The sequence below is a fragment of the Podarcis bocagei genome, assembly GCF_964188305.1.
Source record: "Podarcis bocagei genome assembly, chromosome: 14".
NCBI lineage: Eukaryota > Metazoa > Chordata > Lepidosauria > Squamata > Lacertidae > Podarcis > Podarcis bocagei.
The window spans coordinates 17,893,005-17,919,240 of record NC_138139.1 but is presented as its reverse complement, the minus strand read 5'-3'; the positions used below and the strand labels follow the sequence as shown (position 1 = coordinate 17,919,240).

The following is a 26,236-nucleotide window of genomic DNA, read 5'->3' as shown; positions in this document are numbered from 1 at the left end:
ACAAAAGGTTGTGGCTCTGTTTCCACCAGTGTAGTACTGCTTGTTTCTGCAGCAAAGACACCACTGGGAGATAGGCTGCAGGGATGATGGGAACCTGGTGTCATCCAGACTCCAGTTCCCATCAGCCACAGCCAGCATGGGCAGTAGAGTCATGGATGATGGGAGCTGGAGTCCACCATCCCCGAGAGGACCACAGGTTTCCTTACCCTTGACCTTCCATATTGGCAAACGTGGCAAAGCTAAAGCCTCTATGAAGTCTGCTTCACTGGCACCGCAAGGGTGCCCACACACAGAGCAATCTTCTTGCAAAGGAAGGCTCCTGCTCCCTTAATGAGCCGAAGAGGAGATTTCAGCCAAAAGAAGCTTGTCACATTGGAGAGCTGCTATGGAATCACCTCCCCCAGCCCGCTATTGAGAGCATAGGCACTCTGGCTGTTATCCCTCCTCTTCCCATTGTGTGTGCATCCTGCCACTGCCTTGACTGAGGTCCACTTTGTTCTCCCTTTGCACAGCAACTCAGCGACATTCATGTCACAATTCTGCACAAAGAAGAAGGCGCTGGTCTTGGTTTCAGCTTGGCAGGCGGAGTAGACCTAGAAAACAAAGCCATTACCGTAAGTTAGCGGAGGGTTAATTCCCCCCCCCCAACCCAAAGGTCACATTCTCTCATGGACGACCTCCCCAGGGAGCTACATTCCAGTGGTGGGGAGGGCCAAAGGAAAAGGGGTGTGGCCAGTGACAAAAGTGGGTGGAGCTCTTACTTTTGTACATGCGATAGGCAATATTCCGGTTATACAAAACTCAGAGATTTCAACAGGCTCAGTTCAAGGACACAGTCTAGCCAGACAGCAGCATCTGCAGAGGGCATGGTGCACGACTGATGAGGGGTGTGGCCCTGTGGAGATTCCCGAGGGCCGGATAGAGAAGCCTGGGGGCCGCATTTGGCTCCAAGGTCTGAGGTTTCCCACCTCTTCCAGAAGCAATCTTGTTCTGTTAGGTTTTTCATCCCAAGGCATATGAAGAGCTATGGGCATGAAGAACGCAGTTCGCTCATTAGCAAATTATAACATTTCTGAGCATAGATTTCCAAGTCTATGATTGCATCTGACTGTTGGCTGTAGCAAGATCCTGAGCTTCGGGCAGCAAAATGTATTGGGTCAGCACTGGCAGGGACATTGCAAGTTAAATGACTTCCTACACCCTCCATTATTTTTTTTAATGTGTGGAGATGGGACAGATTTGCTAATTTGGGTTGGGAAGTTTGCAGGTCCCAAGACCTGGATGGCTTTCAAAGAGGATCTGGCAAATTCATGGAGGATGCATGTCAGTCTGATATGTCAAATTGAAAATGCCACACATCTTTCTTTTATGCATGCGATTGTGTTGTCTAACAGGTCCACAGAGTTTTCCCCAGTGGGCTTGCGTACCAGGAAGGAACTATTCAGAAAGGCGACGAGGTCTTATCGATAAATGGGAAGTCGCTCAAAGGCACCACTCACAACGAAGCACTGGAGATCTTGCGAAATGCCCGGCATCCGAAGCTGGCAGTCATCGTCACGAGAAAACCCAAAGAGGCTGAAAGGAGCCCCAATGTGTCCATTACATCCTCTGTATCTATAGGAAGTGAAACTTCAATGGAGTCCAGTGAGTTATTTGGTAACAAGGCTTAAATAAGCAGTAGGGTCAGTCAGTGCTATTTTTCTAGAAAAAGAGGTGCCAGAACCCACCATGAAGCCTTCCCTTGTTCTCATATACAGTGGCACCTCGGGTTAAGTACTTAATTCGTTCCGAATGTCTGTACTTAACCTGAAACTGTTCTTAACCTGAAGCACCACTTTAGCTAATGGGGCCTCCTGCTGCTGTGCCGCCAGAGCACGATTTCTGTTCTCATCCTGAAGCAAAGTTCTTAACCTGAAGCACTATTTCTGGGTTAGCGGAGTATATAACCTGAAGCGTATGTAACCTGAAGCGTATGTAACCTGAAGTGTATGTAACCCGAGGTACCACTGTAATGGGAATGGCGCCCACCTGAGAGGTGCCAGTACTGAGTTCTGGTGAGTTCCGGCTGAAAAAAGCCCTGGGGTCAGAGATGGTGAACTCTCAGCCTGAGGGCCACATTCCCTTCTGGGTAACCTTCCAGGGGCCACATAGTACTGCTGGGGCCAGATTCTTCCCAGGTGTACTTGGAGACGGACGCTCTCTACCACTGAGCTTCAGCCCATCCAAACCAACACATCCCCCTCTGACGATATTATTTCTCCACACAGCATCTGAAGACCTGATCTTCACAGTTATACTGGAGAAGACATCTGCAGGTTTGGGTTTCAGTTTAGAAGGAGGGAAAGGCTCCATCAACGGAGATAAGCCTATCATTGTCAACAGACTTTTTAAAGGTATGCAATGGCAGCAAAATAGTTGAGCGTTATTCTTTTTCAAACTGTAGACACTGTGATGCTCACAAAGGGGATCTTTAGTTTGCAGAGGAGGGACGGAGAACCTGTGGCCCTCTAGATATTGTTGGTTTTTTAGTCTCAGCTAGGATGGCAAACAGTAGGGGATGATGGGATTGTAGTCCAACATCTGCAGGGCCACAGGTTATCCACCCTTGGCATAGAGGCTCAACCCAGGGATGTATTAAACTCCTCTGACCCTAGCAAACAGCACAAATGTACTCATTTAACTTGGAAACGCACAGAACAGACTTCAGCATGTACTTTCCCCAGGGAGTTCAGTGAACTGTGCAGGACCTGACATGTAAGGTAATGTGCCCTACCAAACTCTTTACCTAGAGAGCAGAAAGGTTTATTTCCAAACATGACACATTTAGGACCGTCTGTCTTGAGAGAATCACAGCGCCTGCTGTGGCTGCAGAGACCAGTAACTCGTAACTGGTCTTGCACTGGTTTGCTGCATTTGCAGCACCAAAGTGACCTCTCCAGGGCAAAAGCCTAGGCAGTGTGTATGGAGGTCTTGGGCTGCCTGGACAAAATCTCCCTCTCAGCCTCACTGAAAGCAGAGTAATACATTTGGCCCCAGCTTGGCTGCAGAAGTTGCTGGAAGGAGCAGTGGCATAGCGTGGGGGGTGCAGGGGGGGCGGCTGCACCGGGCGCAACATCTGGGGGTTAGGGTTAGGGGGCGCAAATCCACGGGTTAGGGGGCGCAAATTACTTGCCTTGCCCCGGGTGCTGACAACCCACGCTACGCCACTGGGAAGGAGGTGTATAAGGCACCATCCAACCGCCTTATGGACTCCACTCTGGATTTGTGTAGGGTTTACTCCTCAGCCTTTTCTTTTCCCAAAGATGTCCTGCACTCCATATAAAAAAAATATAACTTTGCACTGAATTTCTGACCCAATAAAAGCTGGAGTTTGCAACCTTTAGTGGCGATCACACAGGGTCCCCGGACGTTTAACGGTCTATTGATCCACCACTGTGCTCCCTTCCCCGCTGCCACCAACCAGTTACTCTCTGGTAAAACACTGAGTCCAGTCAGTTGTTAAAAGTGAACCAAAAAACAAGTTTATTTTACAAACATTAACAAGTTTATGTTTTCTCAGATAATATTCCTGTCAGTATCTTAACTTTAGTTTCTTTACCGGCCTATACCTTCCTAATACCTTCTGACTGATTATATCAACTGTTTGACTGACTCCTCTTAACAGATTCTCTCACTCTCTCACATCAGACTAGCCCAACCCACAGACTTATCCCCTCTGTTTCTTCTAACTCCAGACCATCTTCTCAACCACCCTAACTCTAACTCCTCCAAAAGCCCTCTGTGCTTAAACCTTATACACTGTTAACTCTGCCCCCTGGGGTTCCCATTGGTTAGTCATTTTACAATAAGTTAACCCTTTCCTTATGAACCCAGTATGATGCCACACACCTAGGAGGGAAAATGACACACCTTTACACTGGTAACATTTGCAGAATGTCTCTTATGTGTATTTTTGCCTCTGGTCCAATGGTCTCAAGCACAATGGGAATTGTGGTACAATGAGACGTATGGGTCACTATGTTGGCAATCCCTGCAGTTAGGAATGGGAACTACTGGTTGTGCCAAAGGCTTCATTGGAAGAGGTCGCTTGGTTCTCCATGTGTTTGTACTGTTTCCCATATACCATATTCTCATAAGCCGCCTATTGTACTCCTTTTGCTTCTTTTAGGGGCGGCATTGGAACACAGCCCCACAGTTCAGCCTGGAGACGAGTTGTTACAGGTGCACACGACCCTGATGCAAGGGCTCACTCGTTTCGAAGCCTGGAACATCATCAAGACGTTGCCCGATGGACCGATTAATGCTGTCATCAAGAGAAAAAACTCCATCAGCAAACCTACGGCATCTCTCCATGGAGAGGAATGACAACGATTTTAAAAAAGGAAAGAACAGAGCCTGAACTGCTGCCCATGTTAAACAATGACCAAAAAAGCTTTCATTTATCACTCAAAAGCCACAGAAGACCCAGGTTCCCAGCACCAGATGTTCGTTGCGAGCAAAGAGAAAGTAGGCCAGGACTGAGAAGAGGTGTATGTCAAAAGCTTGGTTGGTCGTGGTCCCAGTATTAATAAAGCAGCTGCCGCGAGGGTTACACTAATTAAAAGGAGGCTTTGTTAACAAGCAACTCAAGAGCCAAAACCTGTAAATCAGCTTGGGGGTGAAACAGACGCTGATGAATTAACATGTCTTGATTGCATAATGAGTTGATGAAGCACATTGCTCATGCACCCACATCTGGCAGGGAAGAGTGGCTCATGGAAGTGGTTCTGGACATGTGGATCCCCATTATGGATGGGAACCACATCTGTAGTCTACGTGGCATGTTTTGACACGAGCCACCCGCTATTGCTGCAAGATGTAGAAAGTGGGCGCGTGGTGCAACACTGACGGGAACACATGGCCTCATCACTTAAGGGCCGTGCATGGATTGTGGGCATATCTGGCTCAGGGACACTTGATTTAGCAACATCTTTCATCTTTGTTCTATGTTGCCCAAATAAATCATCACTGTTGTAATCACTGTTAAGTTTACTTGTAATTACCACCCAGCCCTCTTTCATGAACTTGCCTGATCACTCTAAGTACCATGGCTTTCCAGCCACAACACAAACACACCAGCGACAGTTCAAAAGCACCATCTATTATGACTATGATTATGATTAATTTACAAGGTACTAACCATCTTATGGGATGCGGGTGGCGCTGTGGGTTAAACCACAGAGCCTAGGGCTTGCCGATCAGAAGGTCGGCAGTTCAAATCCCCGCAACGGGGTGAGCTCCCGTTGCTCGGTCCCTGCTCCTGCCAACCTAGCAGTTCAAAAGCACAACAAAGTGCAAGTAGATAAATAGGTACCACTCCAGTGGGAAGGTAAACGGCGCTTCCGTGCGCTGCTCTGGTTCGCCAGAAGTAGCTTAGTTATGCTGGCCACATGACCCGGAAGCTGTACACCAGCTCCCTCAGCCAATAAAGCGAGATGAGCGCCGCAACCCCAGAGTCGGCCACGACTGGACCTAATGGTCAGGGGTCCCTTTACCTTTAACCATCTTATGGTCCATAAAAAACAAAAAGGGTAGAAGAGTTTTATTGCCTGAGCTATGCGAAGAGCTAAATCGCACATGGTGGGGCTGTGAAATGGTGCAGGTAGGAGGTCGCATGCTTAAATGCTTCTCTTTCTCTCCTTCTCTCTCAAAAAAATATCCCTGCACACAGAAGACTAGCATGTTAGAGAGAAGGCTAAGCCTGAACTTTTCTCCCTGATACACTGGCTTTCTATCAGCAGAGGTGGGTTTTTGTGTGATGCTCTCACCACCACCACAGACACTGTTACCTGAATGCTGTTTGGTAAATGGGAATATGAGCAAATCCACAGCAAGGAGAATTTGTGCTAAGATTACCGTGGCATGGCTAAGGATGCCCACAAACTGTAAGGCCTTGTAGACCTAACGCCAGATCCAAGTGTGTGTGTGTTTTTATTGACCTAGAGCATTTGTACAAAGGTTCCCAGAGTTGCTTACGCATAGCCATGAAAAACAAGGCAGTTCCTTCCTGCAGGCTTACAATCTAAAAAAACCCAACGCAAAACACAAGGAGGAAGGGAAGAAGGCACAGGGGTACAAAGGTCTTCTCCATTCAGCTCAATGGGGTGGAACTGCCTTCATTGGTCAAGCAAACGAGAGCAGGGATATTTCCCCACAGTTCCATGTGTGCATTGCAGCACGCATGGGATTCTGCTTCAGGCTGCTAGGCTACCCAGATCTTATCGACCTGGATTGCAGCTGACTTTATAGGCAGGCGATCACAAGTTATGTGCTTCCCACCCTAGGGCAGAAGTGTGCAGATAGTTTCCCTTCAAGAGCCACCCCCACCCACAGTTTTTCCTGCTAGCATGTTTTGCTTGTCATGCAAGCAGCACCTGACTCCTTGGTGCTTGGATTGTAAACGCATCATTAGAATGAACGACATTGAGTCTATACAGTGGTACCTCGGGTTAAGAACATAATTCGTTCTGGAGGTCCGTTCTTAACCTGAAACTGTTCTTAACCTGAGGTACTACTTTAGCTAATGGGGCCTCCCGCTGCCGCCACGCCACTGGAGCACGATTTCTGTTCTCATCCTGAAGCAAAGTTCTTAACCCGAGGTACTATTTCTGGGTTAGTGGAGTCTGTAACCTGAAGCATCTGTAACCCGAGGTACCACTGTATAGGCGTCTGGACAAGCAAAGCCATCACTGCAGAGATGGTAGCGCCTCCAGAACACACACACAAATATGTTCAGGGATTCCAGAGGTGTATTAAAGTGGGATGGGACTCATGACAGCCCAGGATTAAAAAAACTGGAATCAAAAGGGGGTCCTTTGCTGTACTGGAAAACCACAGTTCATAATTATTATAGAATGGCAAAAGAACTAGGACAGGGGTAGCCAATGCGGTCTCCTCCCCACCCCAAATGTTGTTGGGACTCTCAATACAGTGGTACCTCGCAAGACGAATGCCTCGCAAGACGAAAAACACACAAGACGAAAGAGTTTTCCGTTTTTTGAGTCGTTCCGCAAGACGAATTTCCCTATGGCCTTGCTTCGCAAGACGAAACGTCTTGCGAGTTTGTTTCCTTTTTCTTAAAGCCGCTAAGCTGCTAAGCCGTTAATAGCCGCTAAGCTACTAATAGCCGTGCTTCGCAAGACGAAAAAACCGCAAGACGAAGAGACTCGCGGAACGGATTAATTTCGTCTTGCGAGGCACCACTGTACTCACCAGCCCAGGATTATACCCAAAGTACTGTAAGGCAAGCCCTGATGATGTCAAGGCATCTGTTAAAAATCTTCCCCAACTAAAAACCAATGGGATTTGCAATTGCTTAACTTTGTTTCAATCATGCCCCAAAGCTGCCACAGTTTTGAATCCCACATCCCCACATTACTTGCAGAGGGCAATCACAGAATTCTGTGCGCACACATGTGCAATTGGAGTTTGTTTGTTTTTAATTGCTTAAGCCGCTAGTTTCAACACTGCTTTGGTCAGATTGCTGTAAAAACCGGTCATGCTGCTTGGGAAGAAGGACTCCACAACTGTTTGAGGAAGGTTGCCGGCTAGGTCTGTCTGAAAGAAAGTGAGGAGTTGCGTCTTACATGGCTCTCTGTAGGGAAAGAAACAAACCAAAAAGCCCTAAATAAGTCAGCAGAAATCACCAGTTTTAGCCAAAGATGCAGGAGAGCCCATTCCTGTAGTCCCACCCATGTGGCCCAAGGTTTCTGATATTTGAAGCACTAGGATACCACTTCAAGAAGTCATGGCTTCCCCAAAGAATTCTGGGAGCTGTAGTTCGTTAAGGGTGCTCAGAGTTGTTAGGAGGCCCCTATTCCCCTCACATAGTTGTAATTCCCTGAGTTCCCTGTGAAGAGGGATTGGTTGTTAAATCACTCTGGAAAATGTAGCTCTGTGGGAGGAACAGAAGTCTCCTGACAACTCTCAGGCACCCTTTGAAAACTACAGCTCCCAGAATGCTTTGGGGGGAAACCACGCCTGTTTAAATTGGTATCACAGTGCTTTTGTATGATGTTTATGTGGCCATTATCAGAATAGCAGGACATGTTGCAATGTCTCCCACGTTGCATTATAAATTTAATTATGGTACCATTTTAATTATGATACCATTTTAACTGGAATGGCTTCCCTCAGAGAATCCTGGGGATTGTGGCCTGTTGAGGGTACAGAGAATTGCTTGTAATTCCCAGAATTCCTTAGGAAGAGAGATTGATTGCTAAACCACTCTGGGAATGTGTGTGCTGTTTGAGCCCCATACTGCAACAGTGCTCAAAGCCTGCATATATTGGAAATAAGAGGGCATTATGATACTCTGGCTTCAAAGGCCCCAACCTCCCAGAAGCCTTTGCAAAAATGAACCAGGAAGAAGCTGCTCGCAGAGCAATCAGCCATTTTACCTGCAGTAAGCTGACAGCATCTCTCAGCAAATTCAGTCTCCTTGTATCAAATTGGCCTTTAGAGGCTTTAGCATCTAGTTGGATGGTGGGCAAAGCTTTCCCTAAACTTTGCAACAACTCCTCCCACTCAATGAAAGCAAGAACCCAACAACATGCACCATATATATACAGTGGTACCTTGGTTCTCAAACAACTTGGAACCCAAACATTGCAAACCCGGAAGTGTTCCGGTTTGTGAACTTTTTTTGGAAGCCGAACGTGCTCCGTTTTGAGTGTTACGCTTCCAGTTTGAGTGCCACACTTCTGTTTTGACTGTTATACTGAGGTCTGTCTGTTTTTGCTATTTATTTTGCGTTTTTGTGGCTTTATTGTTTTGTTTTTGTGACTGTGTGGAACCCAGTTCAGCTACTGATTGATTGATTGATTGATTGATTGTGTGACTGAAGTACATTGTTTATTGCTTTCATTTTGTAGATCAATGGTTTCGTTAGATAGTAAAATTCATGTTAAATTGCCCTTTTAGGGGTTGTTTTTAAAAGTCTGGTACGGATTAATCCGTTTTGCATTACTTTCTATGGGAAAGCGTGCCTTGGTTTTGGAATGCTTTGGTTTTGGAACAGACTTCCCAAACGGATTAAGTTTGAGAACCAAGGTACCGCTGTACATGCTTGTGGTACTACAACATTTCCACCCATCTTACCCTGGGGCTGGGATGCAGAAACAGCCGCAGGGATAATTAAGGCCTCTCACGTAACTTGGTTGAAGTTGGCAGAGCGGGTGCTCCACATTGGTTGCTGCAAGGAAGAGATATGAAAATAATGCACAAGATAAAGTCCGTTTAGTGCTTTGGGGAAAAGAAAGCCTTTTCAATTTTATAATAATAGTAGAAATACAGTTGTACCTTGAATCCCCAACGCCCTGGAACTCAAACGTTTTGGCTCCCAAACGCCACAAACCCGGAAGTGATTGTTCCGGTTTGCAAACGTTCTTTCGGAACCTGAACATCTGATGGGGTGTCTGTGGCTTCTGATTGGCTGCAGGAGCTCTGATTGGCTGCAGAAGCCACGATTTGGTTTTCAAACATTTTGGAAGTTGAACGGACTTCCAAAACGGATTCCGTTCGACTTCCAAGGTACAACTGTAATGAAACAGCAAGAGGAGTGTGTCAGGGAACTGCCATCAGTGCCGGAGGGAGAGAGCAAAAGCCAGAGGGATTATAGCGAGCTTCCAGGGATCGGGAGAAGCAGCTCCTCTTCTGGGGAAGAGAATAAACGCAGTTCCAGTGGAGAGGGGGTGCAGGAGTCGGATGTGGTGAGGCGGTCCCACGACTCCTTGCCTGGGACAAGCGGGGAAGGAAGGGGTCCTCCGCTGCCCACGCCCTCTCTGCGCAGAAGGCTTTCGCGCAGAGAGGGAAGGCGGAGACTCGGCATCAAGGAGCTTCTTTGATGGAAGAAGTTTAAGAAACGCCCACTCACGGATTCTGCCAGCGATTGAGCCAGCCACGGGTGAGTGGCTGTCCGGACAGATAAAGTTTACATTAGCAGCCAGCCAGGGAGAGGTTTGCCCTGCTTGCGCACGAGCAACCCCTTGTCAACCTAACAGAGTGGAACACTTTTAAGGTCAGGGTGAGGTGCAACATTATAATGCAATATCTCACTCAGAATGAGGCAGCTTCTTATGTTTCTTTATCCATGAGGACTAGAGTCTTACTTTATTTTTAGGGGAAAGTCCACTCTTTGGTAGAGCATCTGCTTGGCATGCATCCCAAGGACCATAATTTCCCACTGTCAGTCAGTGTAGAAATGTACACACCCTAGAATGGACCAACGGTCTCATTTGATGCAAGGTAGCTTTCTAGGTGGCAAAAAGCACAAAGTTTGCAGCAGGGGGTAGGCCAGTGTGTGTGTGTGTGCGCGCGTGTGCATCATATTGATTTGAAATAGCCAGTTAATTGCTTAGTTGCCAGCTTCTAGGAATTTTTTGGTTTTTTGTTGGTGGGGATCAAAACTGAAATTTTCAGGCTGTTGCATTCTGTGCTACGTATGAGATTCTTGGGTCTCTCACCTATGCTGTTACGGAATGGCTACTGGCTTTCAGAGCATCAGTTCACACATGTGAGACCATTGCTTGATGGCAGCAATATCTAAGAAGTGCTGCGTGTGTGTGTCATAGCTGTCAACTTACAGATTTGAAAATAAGGGACCAGCAGCCTCGAAAATAAGGGATCAGCAGCCAAAATAAGGGATTTTCCAAGCACAGGTATGTTCAGCTTCTGAGCCCCTCTGAGCCATAGGCAAAAAGCCCAGCCACCAGCCAAACGAAGCCTCAAGCGGTGGTTCCCACAGCGCAGCAACCCGGCAAAGGGGATGCAGCAAGGAAAACCACCGTCACCTCTCTGCTGGGAAGCGCTGAGCAAAGGCGAGTCCCCAGGCAACGCGGCCGATTTGATCGACACAAGGCATGCAAGCTCCATCCCCCAGTCGTTCTTAGACTCCTTATTGGGTGAGCAACGCAGCCAAGCAACACAGTCAGAGCCTCCCTCCTCCCTGGCCGGCAGGGAGGGAGGGAGAGGAGCTGCTTCCTTTGAAACCCGGGAAATTTAAGGGACATCATCAATAAGGGACAGCAGCGGGACACGGCGCTGGGATAAGGGAGTTTCCCGCCAAATAAGGGACAGTTGACAGCTATGGGGAGTGTGTGTGTGTGTGTGTGTGTGTGTGTGTGTGTGTGTGTGTGTGTGATGGCGCATGACAGGTCAAGCACCACAGAAAGAGAATTTCCTGGTTGCCTCAGGTTGCTGCCAGTCCATACACACAGCCACTGGTATTGAGTACTCATACTAACATGGGCACCAGCCTCTGGAGGCCAATATATTTAGGCTTTGGCCATCTTACCATTAGATGTGATGGTTCCATCCTCATCCCGCTTAATCAGGACCACGTCTATGAACTCCCTCGGAGAGATAATCTTCATAAAAGCTGACGGTGTGATAGTTCTGACTATGGAAACATCCTACAAAGCACATACCAGGGTTATGATGTAATATTGGGGCGTATTTGTTGATCTACTGCAGGTACCCCATCCCGGCCTTCATCTGCACCATACATTTAAAGAAGTATCATACTCCTTTAAACAGTTATAACTTCCCTCAGAGAATCCTGGGAGTTGTATTTTATTAAGGGCACCAAGAGTTGTTAGGAGACTCTGATTCCCTTCCAGAGCTGTAGTTCCCAGAGTTCCCTGGGAAGAGGGATTGATTGCTAAACCACTATAGGAAATGTAGCTCAGTGAAGGGAATAAGGTTCTCTAACGCCTTTCAGCACCCTTAACAAGCTACATTTCCCATGATTTTGGGGACTGTTTAAAAGTGAAATGAGACTACTTTAAACCTTAAGCACAGATGGATCCAAAACGTAGCAGCTGCACTTTACCAGTTGCCACAGCCCAACTGTATTATACTTACTTCGCTAATCTCTTCAACGACTTCAATCTCCTTCACGTTTGGATCCCATTTTTCTCGAAGTCCACCCTTCTCTGGTTTCAAACATTTAAAGACATCCTCCGGTTTTGCAGGCATAATCCCTTCCGCTTTGTATCTTTCAGGGGAAGGAAGAACAAAAGGGACATACAGACATAAACAAATAATTAAAAAATTGACCTCATTTTATTTCGGTCTCCGTAGGCAGACCTCTGGTGCTAGAGATGATAGGATCCCATTCCAGACTAAAGATTTTTCAATGTCCCATCCACATGATAAACTCAAATCAAATGCCATGTGTATTGGAAATGCATTATTCATGCCAATGACTTTGCTTTGGTCTTGTACTTAACAATCCACCTGCTCCTACAGGTGACTACAAATTTCATACAGGTATGGGCTGGTGGAGGAAAGATGGATTGCTCCATCCCTCTTTCCTCCAGCTCGCTCGGTGTCTGTGCTAGTTGAGGAGAAAGGGGCGTCTCCCCACAACCAGGATGCACACATAGTGGGTTGATGTAGGGTGGGGAGTGACAGGTCACCCTGTTCTTCTTCCCATAGTCCACTTGGTAGATAATGAATGTTAGAATGATGTTTGATTGAAGTCAAGTGGCTTCTAGCTGTAATGTTATAAAAGAATATGGAAAATTGGATTTTTAAATAGGTAAAAATTTAATGTTACAATATATTAAGATTAAAGACCAGGATAATAAGGAGGGAAAGAAAATGCTGAATTAATTAATTGAATTGGAACACAAAAAAGGGAGGTATGAGGAGGTCAGGGAAACAAGGATATGAATGTAAGATATGGAAAGATTGATTTTTTATTTTTATTTTTTTCCCCTTTTTTGTAAGTGTACTTACTTTTTTTATTCTGTATTTTTCTTGTATTTTTATTTTTGTCTTTTACTTTTGTATTTCTTGTTTTTATGTAATTCCTCTTTCTGAAACTTTAATAAATATTTTATAAAAAAAAAAACATAGTCCACTTGGTAGAAGGCATTTTTAAAAATTAGTCTGCCAGTTGGTTGGAGGCTGTGTGGGGAGGTTGGGGAGAAAATCTGCTCCCAACAGAATATTAAAAACATGATAAAAGATCAAACATTAAAAACTTCCCTATACAGGGCTGCCTTCAGATGTCTTGTAAGAGTCAGATTTCCTGGATGGGAGGGCGTTCCACAGGGCGGGTGCCACTACCAAAAAGGCCCTCTGCCTGGTTCCCTGCAACCTCACTTCTTGCAGTGAGGGAACCGCCAGAAGGCCCTCAGTGCTGGACCTCAGTGTCTGGGCAGAACAATGGGGGTGGAGACGCTCCTTCAGGTTTACTGAGCCAAGGCCGTTTAGGGCTTTAAAGGTCAGCACCAACACTTTGAATTGTGCTCGGAATGTACATTTGATAACTCAGATGTATAAAAACTGAATGGAAACTGCCCGTTCAATCCTATACTCAAGTTATTTGGCAATAGGCCCCAGTGGAACTTATTTCTGAACAGACATATATTTTTATTTATTTATTATTTATTAAATATAGATACTGCCCTTCATCAAAAGATCTCAGGATGCTTCATAGAATATATAGGATTGTACTGCAGATGTGACCAAAGTGGTGGGATTTACCTTATTCCCCAAGTAATTTACCTCCTAAATAAATATGCTCATTTTGGGTGTATGTGTGTACAACTTTACTTACATGTTTCCATGAAACTCAGTTGATGGCCTCCAAGATATTGAAACTTCATTCTAGAAAAAATAAATTAAATCAATCAAAATCCACTCCTACACTATAACTGTGTCAATTGAGATTATTTTTTAAAAAACATTTTTTTAAAAAACTCAGCAATTATATAGCACTTTAGAAGTATTTCAAGCTCTCTCAGTATTATCTCAGTATTTTCCACAGGGTCCTGTAAGATAGTTAGAAGGAATATCCTCTTATATTGCAGGTGGGGAAACATGCTTGAGACAGAGTGTGTGGCTTAAACCAGTGTGCTGAATTAGTTAGAACGCTGGATTAAATTCAGGGAAATGCAGGTCTGAATCCGTACTCAGCCCTGAAATTCACTGGGTTATCTTGTGACAGTCACCAACTCTCTGTCTTACATCTTACAGGTTTGCTGAAAAGACAAATGATTAGGATACGATCCAAGTTGCCTTCTTCTCCTTGACGGCAATGTAGGATACAAATGCACCAATAAATGCACCATTCATATTTGGAAGTCTTGTTTATTTGTTTCAGGGGAATAATGCCAAGGACCAGCATTCAAATAGGGTACCATTTGAAACAAAGAGGTCTACAACACTTCAAAGACTAGCACATTTAGTGTGGTATCAATGTTCATAGACTAGACCAGCCTGTCTATAAACAAACGGAACTGCCTTATTTGAAGTCAGACCATTGGGTCCATCTAGATCAATATTATCTACACTGACTGGCAATACTGCAAATGGCACCTGGGACTTTCTACAGTGGATGTTCTACAGAGCATCATCAGGAACAGAACTGGCTTCTCCCAATATCTATGGGTGCAGTGAAGCTGTTCATTTCTGCCTGTGTATACACCAGGGGGCAGGGACAAGACAGGGGTGCCTTTACACTATGCCAAGGTACAGTGGCGTAGCGTGGGGGTGCAGGGGGGGCCGGCCGCGCCGGGCGCAACATCTGGGGGTTAGGGTTAGGGTGCGCAAATCCATGGGTTAGGGGGCGCAAATCCACGGGTTAGGGGGCACAAATTAGTTGCCTTGCCCCGGGTGCTGACAACCCACGCTATGCCACTGCCAAGGTATTTACACAAGAGACAAATGAGGAACGCCTTAAGGAGCCCGATCAGTGAGAAGTTGGTTTGAGAAATACACACTAACAGTGATATCTTAAAACAAAACATAGGATACATGTGCATTTTGGTTTTCCCTGCAAATTTTTGTTATTCATTTTATAACACAAATAAAAAACAAAGACAGAAAAGACAAACAATACGAACAAATTCTTGTCATATCCTTATTTTTCTAAACATTGTTAAGTGGGCTTCCCCAAGTCCCACCTATCTGATTTTCATTTTACTTCATCTTTAGCAGTTTACCGTACATATATCATAATTTCTAACCATCTTTTTTATCATACTTAAAATAACTTCACATTTTATCACTTACAAATAATGCAATTTTAAAATACCCTATCTTCTACGTCTAACCCTACAGCCCTATATATCCACTTCCAAAGCTATTCTAAAGTTTAAACATTAACGTATTTTTTCAAATATTCCTTAAACTTCTTCCAGTCGTCTTCCACCGTCTCTTGTGGATTTTGGAGAACGTTTGTATATAATTTTTATTGAATTGTCTGTTTTACAATTTAAAGTACAGTGGTACCTTGGGTTAAGAACTTAATTCGCTCCAGAGGTCTGTTTGTAACCTGAAACTGCTCTTAACCTGAAGCACCACTTTAGCTAATGGGGCCTCCTGCTGCCGCTGCGCCGCCGGAGCACGATTTCTGTTCTTATCCTGAAGCAAAGTTCTTAACCCGAGGTACTATTTCTGGGTCAGCGGAGTCTGTAACCTGAAGCGTTTGTAACCTGAAGTGTCTGTAACCAGAGGTACCACTGCACTACTGAAAACAAGTTTGGCGGCTGCAGCTTCCTTGAAACCACATTGTCTCCTCCCAGCTGGCAACATCACACTGTAGCATGTCCTCAGATGCACCAATGAGACCTGCTGATGCCTCCCCCTCCCCCCCCTCCAGGCTAAACAATGAGTGTCACATTGCTTGCTTGTTCCCAGCAGGAACAGACACCAAAGAGCATTCAAGGGGAGAGGGAACTGAATGAATTCCCTGCAACATTTCAGAGATGCAGGGTGGGTGGGTGGGAGATTACAAGCCCCTCTTCACGCACTTGGAAAAGGTTCATGCCCTCTCGCCCCTTCCAAATAACGCATTGTTCCCCATTTTCTCTCCAAGGTTTCCTTTTCAGATCACCCATGAATCTGCCCAACCCTATTTGAAAGCCTATAAAGAGAGAGCAATTCACCCAGAGCACAGTTAAATCTGTGGATTTTGTGGCAGCGAGTTCCACAGATTTAACTGTGCTCTGGGTGAATTGCTCTCTCTTTATCTTCTAGCATTCAGCTCTGTCTTATGTCCAATACAGTGGTACCTCGGGTTACAGACGTTTTACGTTACAGGCACTTCAGGTTACAGACTCCGCTAACCCAGAAATAGTACCTCGGGTTAAGAACTTTGCTTCAGGATGAGAACAGAAATCGCGCGACGGCAGCAGGAGGCCCCATTAGCTAAAGTGGTGCTTCAGGTTAAGAACAGTTTCAGGTTAAGAACGGACCTCCGGAGCGAATTAAGTTCTTAACCCGAGGTACCACTGTACTTCTAGCGTTACGAGAGAGGGGACTTCCCCCTCTCCACTTTCTCCAATGCCAGACACAGTTTTATACACTGAGTTACTACTGTTCCTCCTTTCCAATAACCCGTGCGCCCACCCCACGCTGTAAGGTCCCGGGGGACTCAAGCCAGAACAGATGCCTTCTCAACACACATTCAGCAGCTACAGCAAAGCGTCTCGCGGCCCCGGAAAGAACCTTTTGTCACCAATTCCTTCTGCTGCTGCCAAAGCAGACAAACAGGGATAGATTAGAGGAAGCAGCTTGGTGGCATTTTGCGTCCCTGCGCTGCGCATTAAATGCACGCACGAGGGAAGCCATCCACCACATGCCGGGCCAGCTTCTTTTTCCACCTGCCAGCCCGGACCGGCAGCGGCTCACTCAGGACGAACAAGCTAGGCGCATCGCCCCGTCCATAAGCGGTACAATCCTAGAATTGTAGAGTGGAAGGGACCCCGAGAGTCATCTAGTCTAACCCCCCTTCCCCTGCGTGCGCAATGCATGAATCTCAACTAAGGCACCCATGACAGATGGCCATCCAACCTCTGCTTCAAAGGGAGTGTCACCAGGATTTTACCCCCTCTCAGCCAGGCTGCAGTGGTGAGAAGGGGGGCAACCTCTCCAAGCGCGCCGCGCGGGCCTCACCGTGCGCTTGCAGCTGCGCCATCCGCTGCAGTCCTTGCGATAGCTCTGCATGCGCTCCGCAGCCCAGCTGGCGGCCTCCCGGTAGTCCATGTCGCCGAGCGGGAGGGCAAAATGGCTCTGGCGCTGCCGGCTGCTGGCCCAGAAGCTCGGAAGCGGGGGAACGGAGCTGCCCAGGCCGGCCCAGAAAAGGGGCCGAGCCTCTGAGGGGAGGCGCCCCCACGTGGAGGCAGCATCGCGGCGCCGGGGCCGCTCTCCTCGGCTTGTCCCAGGGAGCGCCGCTTGAGCACGTGGGCGGATCAATGGCCCGGAGAGGAGGAGGGAAGAGGTTTGTTGCGTGCCATCGCTTGCTGAATCGGGTGGGAGAGGGAGGGTGGCTGGCTGCCGGTCTCCCGCTGCCCCCGCGCCGCGCTTTTAAAGGTGAAGAAGGCGCATGCCTTTCATCCATCCAAGAGGAAATTAAAGCAGCGCACAACATTAGCCCCTCTCCGTAAATGGGTTGCCGGGGTAAAATTTCAAAAATAAGGGGCACTTCGCCACGGGAGTGCCCTATATATGGGAACACCCAGTATATTTTAATTGAAGCGGGAATAAAAGTTGGTACTATAAAATAGAGGCCGTGCGCCCAGGAACCTTTCACAGTTCAGTTTCCAGTCGCGTTACTGGCAGAAAGGGATGGTGCTCCATGTGTTTGAAATAAGATTTATTTCAGCTCCGATGTGTTTTTTGGAACAAATCCTCCCTTGGGCTAAAACGTGAAGGATTTATTCCAAAATAAGTCAGGCCTGGAATAAATCTTATTTCAAGCACCTGATGTTTTTCCTCTTTCTACCTCTGCTAGTAGTGTGTTCTCCATTTTTAAAAAAAAGTTATATTGAAGTAGCCAGTGTGGTATCCTATTGTTGGTGGTGGACCACAACTCCCATCATTCCATGGGCATAGCCAGGTGGGTGCAGGGGAGCACCTGCCCCCCCCCAAATAAAAGTAAATAAAAGTACTTATCTAACTGACCAACTGAGTCGCAGATAGCTCGGTTCTGCCCTCCCCCCAACAAAAGGCTCCCCCCCACACAACATAAATCCTGCATCTTCCCTGACCATTGGTCATGCTGGCTAAGTCTGCTGGGTGTTGCAGTCCAGCAATCCCTGTGCTCTATAGATAGGAAGCTGCCCACAGTTTGTCCCATCTGGTTCAGTACTGTCTACTGGGACTGGCAGTGGCCTCTCCAAAGGTTTAGGCTTTGCCATCACTTGATCCTGGAGATGCCAGGGACTGAACCCAGGGCCTTCTGCATGATGATCATGACAACTGAGCTGCAGATGGGACAGGAAAGGGTGTGAAAGTATTACTGCAAAATAAGACCCGAAGACCCAGCTGCAGGAGAGAGGTGTGCCACAGCCATGTCCAATTTGTTTCCACTAATCCTCCTGAGAGTCCAGTTTCACCAGCTGTAACAGAATGGCAATTGCGTGGACAGGCGGAGCCACCCCCCCCCCAGCCTCTGGCGACCCCTGAGCGGAATAATGACTCAAGACAATGTGCTAAATTGGCCACAACTTTATTAAGTTTCAGATGTAGGGAGACCTTGGCTCAGGCATTGGGCATTTATCCTTCCCAGTCCCCAGCCGGCGATCTGGGAGACTTCAGGGTTTTCCAGAATGTGTGGGGATTGGGCTGGCTCTGGAGAACGTCTGTTCAAGCAGGGAGCCCACCCCCCGTTTTGCCGCCGTTGGAGGGGAGAGCAATGACAACCTACAGCCGATGCCTCCCCTCAAGACCCCTTTAATGGGGAACCCTGGGATCACCGCCGCAAGGGGGTGTGGGTCACCACTTCACGCCCCTCCCCATTTAGGAAGATAGACTAAGGCCTTCTGCCCAAGGCCTGAAACCGCCAAAGTTGTGACGTTTTGCTATAGGAAAGGTAAAACCTGCCAATGCAGGAAAATTTCTTTCTGGCTTTCAACAGTGACCCTGGTGTAGCAGCACCTGCGTACCTGTGGAGAAGAGATTAACCTGCAAAAGAAGACTTAACTGAGGGAGGGCAGGGTGGGAGAAGCTCTGGAGCCAACTGACGCTTCACAGGTAGGATTCACCTTCTGTTGTGTGGGCAGGGTGGTCCCTCCCCTTACCTGGCTAATCCCCTGGCAACGCCTCCCCAGGCGGGATTGGGCAATTGGCTGAGGTAGGAGGAGACCTCCAGGTATCCAGCCTGAGGAGGATGAAGCCAGCCCAAACTACCAGGGGCACACTGGGATCCAGGGGGGCTGCGCCCGACCACGCAAAAAGCACCCCCCATTTGATGTGGGGAGTGGTCCTTGCTAGCACGCAGTGGCATATATTGCCTGTTGCAAAGGGACGCTTCCAATCTGTTGAGCTGGAATTCATGTGTAATTTGATATTATCAGATTTGGGCTCAACAGAGACTGGGTGTGGCTAGCCCAAATGTAGAAAGTGAATGTGCCCTGTTTGTGCCCGCTACGAATCTTGCTTTGTCAGCTCATTACCAGCTGGGAAAGGGTTACGCCCACTCCGGTTGAACCTTTTACACTTTCGACTGGATCTTGTTTTCACTTATGCCCTATTTAACACGCCTCTCTCTTTCATTGCCAGTCTTCTCATATAACAAGAAGCCTCACCCTCCCCACTTCCTGGCATCTGCAGATATGGCTGGGGAAGGCGTCTGTCTGAAACCCCAAAGAGCCACTGCCAGTTGCTGTAGACCAGGGTTTCCCAAACCTGGGTCTCCAGATGCTTTGGGACTACAATTCCCATCATCCCTGACCACTGGTCCTGCTAGCAAGGGATGATGGGAGTTGCAGTCCAAAAGCAGCTGGAGACCCAAGTTTGGGAAACCCTGCTCTTGACAATATCAAGCTAAATCAATCATCTCCAGCCTTTTCAGACTCAAGGCCCATCATTTCCATGATATATCTGTATGTTGGTAGTGCTGCCATGGTGGCCCAGCTTAGACGAGGTTGTGGCCCGGTACTGCATTCTCCTGGTCTCCAGCCGAAGACCAATGAGGCAGATGAGCTGAAGGTTTGGTTTGGTTTAAGCAGATTGCGAATGCAAAATGGGGAAGGGTCAGAGTTCTTAAGCTTCTGGGAGGAAAGATGGACTATAGTAATTTGCACAGTGGTATCTTGGTTCTCAAACGCCTTGGTACTCAAATGATTTGGAACCCAAACACTGTAAACCCGGAAGTAACTTTTTTCAGAAGCCAAATGTACTCCGTTTTGAGTGCTACACTTCCGTTTTTAATACCACGCTTCCATTTTTAGTGCTATGCTGTGGTCTGTCTGTTTTTGCTATTTATTTTGTGTTTCTGTTTTTGCGGATTTTTGTTTTTGTGACTGTGTGGGACCCAGTTCAGCTACTGATTGATTGATTGTGTGACTGCAGTACATTGTTTATTGCTTTCATTTTATGGATCAATGGTCTCGTTAGATAGTAAAATTCATGTTAAATTGCTGTTTTAGGAGTTGTTGTTAAAACTCTGGAACAGATTAATCTGTTTGGCATTACTTTCTATGGTAAAGCACACTTTGGTTTTGGAACGCTTTAGTTTTGGAATGGACTTCCGGAACGGATTACGTTTGAGAACCAAGGTACCACTGTAGTCTCCAAGTTGCCATCAGACTTTATGCTTCACTATAAAGTTACCCTTGTGGAGTACGTCACTAATAAAATAAGGAGGCAGGGTTTACAGACCAACCCTGCAATCCGTTTTGGCCTCCACCTTCCATAAAATGTGGAAGAACCAGTTTCGCTGCTGCTGTGTGTAAACAGATGAGGCCAGCATCTCACCTCCTCTGTGTTAGGGTCAGCCCAATATATTTTGCTGTTTCAGTGAGATTTGTCCTCACCTCTTAGAACAATTAAACTTTAAACTGATTTATAATATTGCAGCCTTAATAATTATATTGGAAACGGGCACCGTGCAAAACTGAAGCAAAGCAGATACTAAACACTGATGTTAAGAAGGGAGTTGACCAGACGTGAGTTTTCAACTATGTTCAACTACTGCTTTTAATATTTTATTTAATGCCAGTGATGAGCACTGTATTGTACAGAGTTAGAAAGTGCACCGTTGATCTGGAGGCAGAACAGGCAATGAGGTGCTAAGTAGGTTTGCAATCTGAAAGTGGTTGTCATACAAACTCGGAGCAAGGAGGAGCCAATACAAGTGATTTTATACAGCCAGGTGGAACCCTATTGGGCTACCTGTGTCACGTGGCAACTGCTGAACTGGAAGATGTAGTACCATCCTCCAGCCATAGGTGGTACCCAAGCATAACAGAGAGCAACTCAGCAGCGCCACCTTCTGGCAATGATGCAGAATGCAATACTTCATGTTGTGTTCTTATACACATTAACCTACTAATATGTCCTTTTGAATGCATTGTGGCTTACTTGTGAGTACACTACACCAAGATTCATGAGAGGGTGGAATAAGCTTCACACAATGGTTTCTGTACGTTTCTTTTGAGTGCTTTTAAATGCCTTTCTCTACCGCTGCAATATCATTTCACAGTAACAGTTCAGCCACGAATGATTGAATATAGAGAATCTTGCTCAGTATAAGGACTGATTGGTATCTGCTCCAAGCACAATGCAATTGCCTCTTTGCTTCAAATTTTTTTTTAAAGCAGGGATGTGTACCATGTGGCACTCTGGGTATGGCTGGACCCCAGCTGCTATCAGCCCCAACCAGCATGGCCAGTTGGGTTGATAGGAAGCTGTGGTTCACCAAGCCCGGAAAGTGGATCTCAGCTTGCTTGCTTATTTGGCCAATGGCAGGTGGGCTGCGGCACCACCGCTGGAGCAGATTGGACTCTGGTCCACCCCATGGGTTTTTATTCCCGTGGCCTACCCTACCCATCGTCCAGTTTTGAAAAACCTTTACTGCGGCGGGGGGGAGACACAGAGTACAGTGGTACCTCAGTTTTGAGACATCTCCATTGCCAAAAGTTTCGGTTTTCAAAAGCCAAATACCCGGAAGTAAATGCTTCTGTTTTCTAATGCGCCTCACAAGTCGAACGGCTTCTGCTGCATGTCTCTGTTGTTTTTCACAAATTTCTCTATTGAATTGGGAGACCGCCCTTTGTGCCTCAGTTTTCAAACGTTTCAGAAGTCGAACGGTCTTCCGGAATGGATTACGTTCGAAAACCGAGGTACCACTGCATTTTCTTTTCTGAAAAGGGGGGGGGGCGTTCTAGGCCAAATAAGTTTAGGAACCTCTGCTCTCGAATGAAGCAGCCTCGTCCCTCCCCACTAAACATTTGAGCATATCAGTTCATTAGCCTCGGCCATGTTCAAGTCGGCACCAGTCTTGGATTTCTTCCTGGTTAATGTTGCTCCAGGTTTCAGGTACTTGTCTTTACTGTGGATGACTTGGATGTATTGGTCGTTGCCACTAGTTGGCTGGTCACTGCTCGATTCGACAGAGATGGAGTCAGACTCCGTCGGGGACGGCTCGGGCTTGTGTTTGGATTTCGCCTTTGGGTGCTGCTCCGGGTAGCGCGGATCCAGTTCAATGTTCTTCAGGTGAATCTTCCGGTGGGTGTGAGGGGGCCTGCCAAACGTGAGCCCAAAGCCATCCTCCCAAGATTTGTAGTGCATCTTCGCCAGCGCCTTGCTATTCAGGATCTGGCTGTCAGCACACTCCCCAATGTAGAAGCGGGGGGCTGCTCGGAGATCAGAGAGCGACCGTGGGCGGTGGGATCTATTGGCCAGAGCTCTCCTCAACTCCTCTTCTTCCTCCTCTTCGCTGAAATGAGGGGAGTAGGCCCTGTGTGGCGTCCGAACCATGTACCTCCTGATGTTTCTCGGATACAGCTCCACGATGTCCCCTGACTCGTCCATTCGGAAATTCCTCGGCAGCCGCGTGGTGGAGCGGAGGAGCTTTTTCCGGGGTTCGTGCTCGTTGACAAGGAAGTACCTGGCTGTGTGAGACCTGCGGCCCACAAAAGCAGGGGTGCCGCCAGCGCCGCGAGCCTCGGGGTTGGTTTGTCGAAGGCTCTTCCTGAACAGAGGTTCTGAGTGAACATCTTCTAGGCGCTTCTTGTACTTCACAGGGGTGAAAGCCTTGGCTTTGCAGAGGTCGCTTGCACTTCCATGGGCAGCACTTGCGTATCTACAGAAAAAGAGACAGAGAGAAAGTGTGTGTGAGAGAAGGCAGATTAATTTAGGGCTCATCCACACTTCCACTTCTCCTCCTGCTTTTCTCCCTGGGGAAAACAGCTCTTTAGCGCTCAATTGGGGCCAACTATTTATGGGACGTGGGTGGCGCTGTGGGTTAAACCACAGAGCCTAGGACTTGCCGATCAGAAGGTCGGCGGTTCGAATCCCCACAACGGGGTGAGCTCCCATTGTTCGGTCCCTGCTCCTGCCAACCTAGCAGTTTGAAAGCACAAAGTGCAAGTAGATAAATAGGTACCACTCTGGAGGGAAGGTAAACGGCGTTTCCGTGCACTGCTCTGGTTCGCCAGAAGCAGCTTAGTCATGTTGGCCACATGACCTGGAAGCTGTACGCCGGCTCCCTCGGCCAATAAAGCGAGATGAGCGCCGCAACCCCAGAGTCGTCCGCGACTGGACCTAATGGTCAGGGGTCCCTTTACCTTTACCTATTTGGGTTTTGCCTGGATTGCCATTTGTTCCTGTCTATCTAAAAAACGGATTTTCCCTGGGAAATGAGCGATAACTGCTCAGAACCATGCTTTCTAGGCAAGCGGAAGTGTGGATTATGATTATTTATTGAATTTATATACCACCCGGTTCACAGAACAAAATCAAAATATAAAACCACAAAATATATAATCAAAATAAAAACAACAACCCAATAACGCCCCACTCCCAAAAACATTTTTAAAGGGCATAGGATGTCAAACAGATCAACCAAAGGCCTGGTTAAAAAGGAACGTTTTTGCCTGATGCCTAAAGGTGTGTAATGAAGGCACCGGCGAACTTCCCTGGGGAGAGCATTCCACAGATGGGGGGCCAAAGCAGAGAAGGCCTGTTCTCATGTTAGTTCTCGTCCTTAGTCTACACCAGTTTGTTATCAAATGGGTGTCCTTCCGCAAGATCATCAGTAATGGCCAACTATCTTCCTGAAAGAGACTTTGCCAAATGCTACCAACTTTGAGGGTTTTTGCCTGCCTAGTAGCAATCGTCACAACTTTTGTGACGTTAGGCATTGGGTAAGCCTTTGGTTGGTTGGAGGGGAGGTTGTTGCCTTCGCCTGCCCCTCCTCAGTAAGGATATCCTGCTAAGGGGATCTGGGGTGTGAATACTGTCCGAAGCCTGGGCATGGGCTGGGGCCACGTCACAGCTCCTATGGGGCCCCCACGGGGTGCCACTATCTGACCTAATTATAAGTCACCCCCCTATCAGTGGTTTACCCTTCTGTGGACTTCCTGCAAACAGGCAGGAGTCAAGATATAGCCTGGCTTCACCGCCAAACCGCTCACATCTGTAACCAATAAAGTTGTGGCCTATTTGAACCCATAAACCAAATATCCCATGTCAGTGTGATTTATTGTTCTCCTGGGAACTTTGGGGCTTGGGTGCCTTGGCGTGCAATCTCATGGTTTGGTTTCCAATCTCAGCAACTAGGCCAGTTCTAGCTGGCTCTTCATACTCTGAGGAATAGGACCTCATATTGGTTTAGAGAGGAAAAAGACTTAGTTCTTCTCGTTGTTTTGTTTAATAATAATAAATTTGCAAGTTAAGTCTCCGAAACAATCCAAGGCGAGCTTCAAATAATTCTTCCTATCTCTATTGGTTATCTCCCGCTTGGACTACTGCAATGAGCTCTACGTGGGGCTACCTTTGAAGGTGACCCAGAAACAACAACTAATCCAGAACGCGTCAGCTAGACTGGTGACTGGGAGTGGTCGCTGAGACCACATAACACCGGTCTTGAAAGACCTACATTGACTCCCGGTATGTTTCCAAGCACAATTCAAAGTCTTGGTGCTGACCTTTAAAGCCCTAAATGGCCTCGGTCCAGTATATCTGAAGGAGCGTCTCCACCCCCATCGTTCTGCCAGGACACTGAGGTCCAGCACTGAGGGCCTTCTGGCAGTTCCCTCACTGCGAGAAGCAAAGCTACAGGCAACCAGGCAGAGGGCCTTCTTGGAAGTGGCACCCGCCCTGTGGAACGCCCTCCCACCAGATGTCAAAGAGAACAACTACCAGACTTTTAGAAGACACCTGAAGGCAGCCCTGTTTAGGGAAGCTTTTAATGTTTGATGTATTACGGTATTTTAATATTTTTTTGGAAGCTGCCCAGAGAGGCTGGGGAGGCCCGGCCAGATGGGCGGGGTATAAATAAATTATTATTATTATTATTATTATTATTATTATTATTATTATTATTATTATTATGGCCTCTGGGTTCCAGTTTCTGAGATTCACCAGTGGGAAGAATGCTGTTGCATCCATGTGGGTCTCCCATAGGCATTTGGTGGCCACTGTGTGAACAGGATCCTGGACTACCTGGGCACCCAGCAGGGCTCTTATTATGGTCTGCAATAGCATAACATGAACAAAACAACTGAAGCTGCTTCTTGTGGGCCTCCATTTACTTCCAGAGCTCAAGAGGCGGGTTTTACCTGTTGGCAATTGGTTCCGTTCTCGGCTTCGGTACACTGGGCAGAGATGGCTTTGGGGTGACGGGTGTCGCAGCTATGGGCACTGGGGATGCTACGGGCAAGGGAGCCGCTATAGGTGCTGGGGCTGCAGGAAGAGCATTTGCCGGCGGTGGGCTGACTGGCTTGGCTACTTCAGGCTGTGCTACGGACTGGGAGATGGTTTGTATTCTCCTGCCTTTGGGTGATTCAAAGTTCACCACGCTGCCGTTCTTCCTCGGCGTCGAGCACCGGGCTGAGGACTCCTGGCTGATGATGTCACTCTCCTGCTGCTCCGGCCTTATGTCGTTTCCTTCTGTAGTTTGTATTCTGGCTAAAGATGCGGATTAAATCAAGAACACGGTTATAGCCTCTTTATTCATCAACTAGTACATTTGTTTTCACAACTGCAGACCCTCCAAGTGCCCCTATTTTCTAGGAACAGTCGCAGATTTACAGAAGCTGTCCCAGTTTCTGGTTTGGTCCCAGAATGTCCTGCTTTTCCTTAAAGGTAAAGGGACCCCTGACCATTAGGTCCAGTCATGACCGACTCTGGGGTTGTGGCGCTCATCTCGCTTTATTGGCCGAGGGAGCCGGCGTACAGCTTCCGGGTGATGTGGCCAGCATGACTAAGCCGCTTCTGACAAACCAGAGCAGTGCAC

General features: G+C 47.3%; 3 protein-coding genes across 16 annotated transcripts in view; 1 reads left to right on the top strand and 2 right to left on the bottom strand.

Moving 5' to 3' along the window:
- IL16 (interleukin 16) overlaps nucleotides 1-5,684 on the top strand; it is a 72,975-nt gene extending 67,291 nt beyond the window's left edge. For all 6 annotated transcript variants that reach the window (XM_081171022.1, XM_081171025.1, XM_081171023.1 and 3 more), the window contains 4 exons: nucleotides 513-614; nucleotides 1,395-1,644; nucleotides 2,268-2,393; nucleotides 4,169-5,684. In XM_081171022.1, the coding sequence (XP_081027148.1) occupies nucleotides 513-614; nucleotides 1,395-1,644; nucleotides 2,268-2,393; nucleotides 4,169-4,365 (675 nt within the window). In that variant the 3' untranslated portion in view covers nucleotides 4,366-5,684. The remainder of the gene's footprint in view (nucleotides 1-512; nucleotides 615-1,394; nucleotides 1,645-2,267; nucleotides 2,394-4,168) is intronic.
- Nucleotides 5,685-7,460: 1,776 nt separating this feature from the next.
- Nucleotides 7,461-17,105, bottom strand: STARD5 (StAR related lipid transfer domain containing 5). The gene is made up of 6 exons (XM_081171334.1): nucleotides 16,948-17,105; nucleotides 13,607-13,656; nucleotides 11,902-12,034; nucleotides 11,333-11,450; nucleotides 9,139-9,232; nucleotides 7,461-7,633 (listed from the first exon to the last, which is right to left on the bottom strand). Exons 1-6 carry the CDS (start codon nucleotides 17,035-17,037, stop codon nucleotides 7,486-7,488), a joined length of 633 nt encoding a protein of 210 aa, XP_081027460.1. The 5' UTR covers nucleotides 17,038-17,105; the 3' UTR covers nucleotides 7,461-7,485.
- Nucleotides 17,106-20,955: 3,850 nt separating this feature from the next.
- Nucleotides 20,956-26,236, bottom strand: part of TMC3 (transmembrane channel like 3) — a 243,750-nt gene continuing 238,469 nt past the window's right edge. For all 9 annotated transcript variants that reach the window (XM_081171050.1, XM_081171054.1, XM_081171047.1 and 6 more), the window contains 2 exons: nucleotides 25,560-25,908; nucleotides 20,956-23,080 (listed from right to left, as the gene is read on the bottom strand). In XM_081171050.1, coding sequence (XP_081027176.1) covers nucleotides 22,219-23,080; nucleotides 25,560-25,908 — 1,211 coding nt within the window. In that variant the 3' untranslated portion in view covers nucleotides 20,956-22,218. The remainder of the gene's footprint in view (nucleotides 23,081-25,559; nucleotides 25,909-26,236) is intronic.